Source organism: Eumetopias jubatus, unplaced genomic scaffold (genome assembly GCF_037043125.1).
Source record: "Eumetopias jubatus isolate StellerSeaLion01/CBP00866 unplaced genomic scaffold, mEumJub1_p1.0 scaffold_13, whole genome shotgun sequence".
In the NCBI taxonomy this organism is placed as follows: domain Eukaryota; kingdom Metazoa; phylum Chordata; class Mammalia; order Carnivora; family Otariidae; genus Eumetopias; species Eumetopias jubatus.
Window position 1 is genome coordinate 58,376,227 of NW_028274819.1, and position 6,000 is coordinate 58,382,226.

At 40.8% G+C, this 6,000-nt stretch overlaps 1 protein-coding gene across 1 annotated transcript in view; it reads right to left on the reverse strand.

Annotated features, from left to right (window-relative positions):
* Positions 1 to 4,535, reverse strand: part of GDPD4 (glycerophosphodiester phosphodiesterase domain containing 4) — a 138,717-nt gene extending 134,182 nt beyond the window's left edge. The window contains 2 exon segments of the mRNA XM_088017510.1: positions 40 to 143; positions 4,350 to 4,535. Of these exon segments, the coding sequence (XP_087873636.1) occupies positions 40 to 143; positions 4,350 to 4,535 (290 nt within the window).
* Between the last annotated feature and the right edge of the window lie 1,465 nt (positions 4,536 to 6,000).

A 6,000-nucleotide genomic window follows, 5' to 3' on the forward strand; every position in this document is an offset into this window, starting at 1 on the left:
AGCCACTATATAAATGAAAATACAAAATGTGAAACTCACCAGTCAAAGCCAAAGTATTCATTTGAAGTTTCTATCCACACGAACAGCAAAACCACAGACAATAAAAATGAAAAAATCAGAAATGGATAAAATAACTGCTCTCTCTGGGAAGAGAAAGAAAGAAGTATAAATTAGTTCCATGTATCCACGGCACCTCAGCAGTATCTGTATATACTTGTCAAAGTTGTGCCGAGTTGCAATTGCATGCATTACCCTCCAGAGGCTGGAGGGACCACTGTAGTCTCTTTACCCCTAGGGAATTTTGTATAAGCCTATTTATAACATTTATTACACTTAAATGCAATTACATGTTTATCTGTTTGTGAGACAGTTTCTTCTCTGAGGAAACGGAACTTCAGTTACACACCTCCCTCCTGCCAGTATCTAGCACAGTTCCTTAAATGCAGCTGGCTCTTAACAGTCATCTGTTGGATTCGTTCACCTCTCCATCTACCAAACGTTTGTTTGCTAACTCATTCGTTGAGTAATTCATTCAATCATCACTCAATGGTTCATTTAGTCACTGACCTACCCAAATTTGGGAGATGGGGGACAGGTTTGGGAATAAAGCTTTTTTTTTTTTTTTTAAGATTTTCTTTATTTGACAGAGAGAGACACAGCAAGAGAGGGAACACAAGCAGGGGGAGGGGGGGAGGGAGAAGCAGGTTTCCTGCAGAGCAGGGAGCCCGATGCGGGGCTCGATCCCAGGACCCTGGGATCATGACCTGAGCCGAAGGCAGACGCTTAATGACTGAGCCACCCAGGCACCTGAATAAAGCCTTTTTTTTTTTTTTTTGAGTAGCTACCTTGTGCCACTACGATGCTAGAAATTTCACAAACTACTTTCATTTATTTTTCAATATGGCCATATAAGCTAGGTATCGTTAACCTTACTTTGCAAAAGAACTTTGCTCAGAGAGGTAAAGTAATTGACTCAAGTTCACACAGCCAAGAAGTGTCAGGGACACTACCCAGATCTCTGAGCCTAAAGCCAGGATGGAGGATATCTTTACAGAGGAGGTGTTCAAACAGCCTTGAAGGCAACCCCGTTCACTGAAAGTCACATCACAAACCAGTCATGCCACAGGTTGCCAAATCCTTCCCAGGAACGTTAGGTTTGGGTTGTTACCTGAGTTATAATCTTAACACTTCTGTATCACCCGAATAAGAATTCTGCCTCTTTGGGACCCTGCATTTAATCATTTAACACTGGAAAGAATAATCCCTGCCCTGTCTAAATTATGGCATTATCGTGAAAAGCAAAAATAAAGAAACAAAATGGAAAATGTAGAAACTGTATTCCAAAAAGACGAGAGACATTACAGCTATCAAAATGTACTTTCTGAGTGTAGGAGGATGAAGAGCACAGGATCTTTGACTCAGATCTTATGCTCATACTCTACTAAATCTTATGTGGACTTTTAAAAATGTATCAGATTATGTCATTACCCTGCTCAAAACCCTGCCAGAGCTTCTTATGGTAGTAACATACCATCAGACCGCCTGCCATGGCAATGAGGTCCTCCATGATCAACACCTGTCCATCCGTGACCTCATCCCATTCTACACACTCCATTTCTGAACTCCAGCCACACTGGCCTTCTTTCTGTTTCTAGAATATAACCGAATTTGTTTCCACCTCAAAATCTTTGTACTGTCTGGTTCCTCTGCCTGGAATACTTTTGCCCCCAGATATACACATGGCTGACTCTACCTCTCCATTTAGGAGACAGTTCACATGACACTTTTTCAAAGAGGTCTTCTCCAACCACTCTCCCATCCCAGGTTCTAACACATTTTCCTGTTTATTATCTTCAAAGCTCTTATCACGATCTGAAATTATCTTTCTTCATTTATCGTCTATTAACTATCTCGTCTCACTAGATTGTAAACTGCAGGAGGGCTGAGGCTTTAGTTGTCTTATTCACTGTGGCACATAGTTAAGTGTCCCACTAACTTGTTTTTGTTGAATAAATCCATTTCCTCATTTTGATTCTCATTGTTGGCACTCTTGCTCAATCATTTTCAAAGGTTCCCCACTGTTTATGAGAGAAAGTTCAAATACTTTAGCTTGACACAAAGATGCTTCATAATTTGATCAAAATACTCCTTTCCAACCCTACTACTTGCCATTGCTTTATATGCCCCTAATTCAACAGTGGAAATTTGTTTTTCCTAAACACACCACTGTGCTTCCTCTATCCCTTGACTTCTGACCACCTCATTCCCTCTACCCACAATTCCTTATACCAATATTTCTGTATGTGAAAGATCACTTCCACAAGTCAGTGACTCCATGAAGAGTTTAATGGGGGCTACTTTTGTGACAAGCCCAATTCTAAGGGTCTTCCACATATTACCTCTTCCATCCCCACAACAAATCCTATTGGTGGGTACTACTATTACCATCTCCATTATTCTAATGAGGAATCTAAAGCACCAGATGTTAAGTAACTTGCCTAAGGTAACACAGTGGTAAAGCTATAATTTGGAGATAGTCAGTGGTAAAGCCATAAATTGAATCCAGGCAATCTTTTCCCAAAACACAAGATCTTAGTTCTTATGCTATATGCTATACTTCTTCCCCTGAGCAGAAATGGGGCCTTGAGAATTATCTAGGAACCTTAGGAATTATCTAGTTAAATTTCCTAGCTATAGAGAGACTCAGAGATCTCACATAGCCAGCCCAAGGGCAGAGTGGGAAATAGTACCCAAACACTCTCCCAGGCTCTAGTTCAGGGATTTTTCCATAATACCACACTGCCTCAAATGTCATCCTGCCCACGAAGCCTTCCTTTTCCTTCCCTCACTACATAGTAACTCTCATGTAATTTACTGCCTCATCCCTAATAATCATCTGTTGAATCAATTCATTCTTCTCCATCTTTACCATCACTACTCTAATCCAGGCCACCAACATCTCTTACCTTAAATACTACTATCACATTCTCTTTGAAGGCAAAGACATCTCCCTCCCTGTTTTGTACCTTCCAATGCATCCTCCACATGATCAAATAATCATTCCAAAACATCTATCAGGCAACAACAGCTTGAACTCTTCCAGGACTCTTTATCCCCTACATGGCAGAGAGCAAATTCTTAAAACCAAACAACACCGGTCCCATCTCCCTCTCTAGCTTCGTTTCCCTTCTCCGTTTTTATCCTCTGTCCCACCGAAGATAAACCTTATACCAATGCTCCTTGACTCCTCCAATACAGTTTCTTCTGCCATCCCCTAATCCTTACTTACCCGATGCTTAAGCACCTTTCACTTTCTATATGAAGTTATTTTCAGCCCCTCCCTTGGCACATGGAGGCATGTATGCATATACACATATACACACAAATACCCTCAGTATTTTGAGACTGTATTATGCTCATCTCTTCCACCAGTAGACTACAAATTGTTTGAGAGAAGCAACCATATCTAAGGCATTTCTGTTATTCCCAGTCACTAGTATATAGACTAGTCCTTATAAACTATAAGCTAGTAGAATATATAGGAAGGTAAGATATAGGAGACAGAAGAATACTTCTCCTAATCTAGGCAAGCTTCCCATTTCTACCCCTTTCCTTGTGTTCCCCATCTTAGGCATAAGAAACTAGTGATCCAACTGGTCAGAATCTCAGACCCTGGTTGGACTGTATTTATAAGTACATGAAGGTACAGGATATGGCCCTCCTCTTATTGCTTCAGTGTGCTCATCATTTGGTCTCTTGTATCAAATGGCTCACCAGAGGATCCCCACATATAGCTGAGAGTTTAAAGTAGGAGGCCGTCAATAAGGTTAGGCCACATGTTACCACTTAGCCTAACTAAAGTTTCTCATTAGGGAAAATCAGGCATTAGCCTGACCAATAATAAAGGAATACCTTGTTTCCCACTTGCTGTTATTTTTCTCATAAACATAGCTCCTTTGGGAAACTCACAATGAAGAGAGAATTAAAGATTCAGGCATTCATGTAATCCAAGTCAAAAACATCTAATTATACCTAAACTTCACTTCACAAGACTCACTAAATGAATAAGAGCAAAAGTAAATCAATGAGTAAATGAATGACATAAAAGAGATATTTAAAAAAAAAGAGAGAGAAGTAAAGAATAAAAGTGAAAGAAGATGTAGAAATCAAGCATGTGTTTCTGTAAGGTTAACTTTGGCTCCAGAACTGCAGCAGGCTTTTCATCAAAGAACTAGAGCCCTACCATGCCCAGTCCTGGAGAATCTAATAAACCCTCACAGGGGCAGGGACCAGCCCATGTTCCCCACATCTGAGAAAGTATGGTCCAACTCCTTCCCATCTCTCTGTACCCAAGAGCAGCAGCAGGGTCCAGGTCTAGACTTTTTCTCCTGCTTGATTTGCCACTCGCAGTTGTAGCAACCAGTAATGAGGGTGATATAGCATTGTCGGTTGCAGCCGCATAGGATCCATGGACTATGCCTTTTCAGATTTCTTCTCCTCTGGCTCCCAGGCTCAATCCTGTTGGCCTTAGGCATGGTTCACCCTCTTGCTGAAAAGAAAAATAAAATGATTAGGATCTAATACTCCTTCAAATGTTTCCTACCTCACTGTTCTACAGAAAATTCCATTAAAAAAAGATAGACTTTAAAAGTTATAATCTAGGATAATGCACTGGATTCGGTGAAGATGAGTAGAGCTTCACCCTACCTTTTCCACTAACTTGTTTAGTATTTACTGCAGTCATGCACCATTCGAGGTTTAGTTTTCTTACTTCTAAAGTGGGACCATATTCTCTGCCCTAGACAACTAATAAATGCTGAGAGCATCTAATTAGATAATATATACATACTATAGAAATGATACAAATGTGTTTTTTCAACCGTAATATGCTCTTGAAATAACTTGAGATCTTAAGAGGCATGGGTGAGATATGTGAAAAATATAATCATTGACTAATAAGTGACTCAGATATATAGCTGCCTGCCCCATCCCTTTCATTCCTCTCCCATCTGGAATTAGTTAGGGTTAGCCTCAATTTAAATGATGGAATTTTCGGGGCGCCTGGGTGGCTCAGTCGGTTGGGCGACAGCCTTTGGCTCAGGTCATGGTCTCAGGGTCCTGGGATCGAGCCCCGCATTGGGCACCCTGCTCAGCAGGAAGCCTGCTTCTCCCTTTCCTACTCCCCCTGCTTGTGTTCCCTCTCTTGCTGTCTCTCTCTCTCTGTCAAATAAATAAATAAAATCTCTAAAATAAATAAATAAATAAATGATGAAATTTTCAAAATAGCAATGGCTGAAAAAAGACAAGTTTGTTTTTTCTTTTGCTAACAAAAATATTTCAAAAATGTGGTATGGGGGCGCCTGGGTGTCTCAGTCTTTAAGCGTCTGCCTTTGGCTCGGGTCATGATCCCAGGGTCCTGGGATCAAGCCCTGCATCAGGCTCCCTGCTCGGTGGGAAGCCTGCTTCTCCCTCTCCCACTCCCCCTGCTTGTGTTCCTGCTCTATCTCTCTGTCAAATAAATAAATAAAATCTTAAAAAAAATGTGGTATGTGGCTTCACAATGTCATTAAGAACCCAGACATCTTCCAACTTGCTGTTCCACTGCAGCACAGGGCTTCCTTCTCAGGGTCCAAAATGGCTCCTCGAGCTACATCTATCATTCTAAATTCCAACCAGGAGAAAGGAAGAAGAACTAAGAAGGATGTTCCCCTTACTCTAAGGACACTTACAGAAGTTGAACATGACATTTCACTGACAGGGTTTTTTCTTACTAGGGAAGGAAGGAAGCAAGCAAGCAGGAGAGAGAAAGAAAGAAAGAGAGAGAAAGGAAGATACTGAGCTATGTCTAGTGCCACTACCGAATTTTCTCACCCTATTGTGATAGGACACTTCCAGATAATGTATGGAATTAGGGGCAAAAAAAAAAAAAAAAAAGGATAACCAAGAACCCAAATTATTTAAAAATAAACAAACAAGAAGTCTTAAAGGGCCTGATCCCAG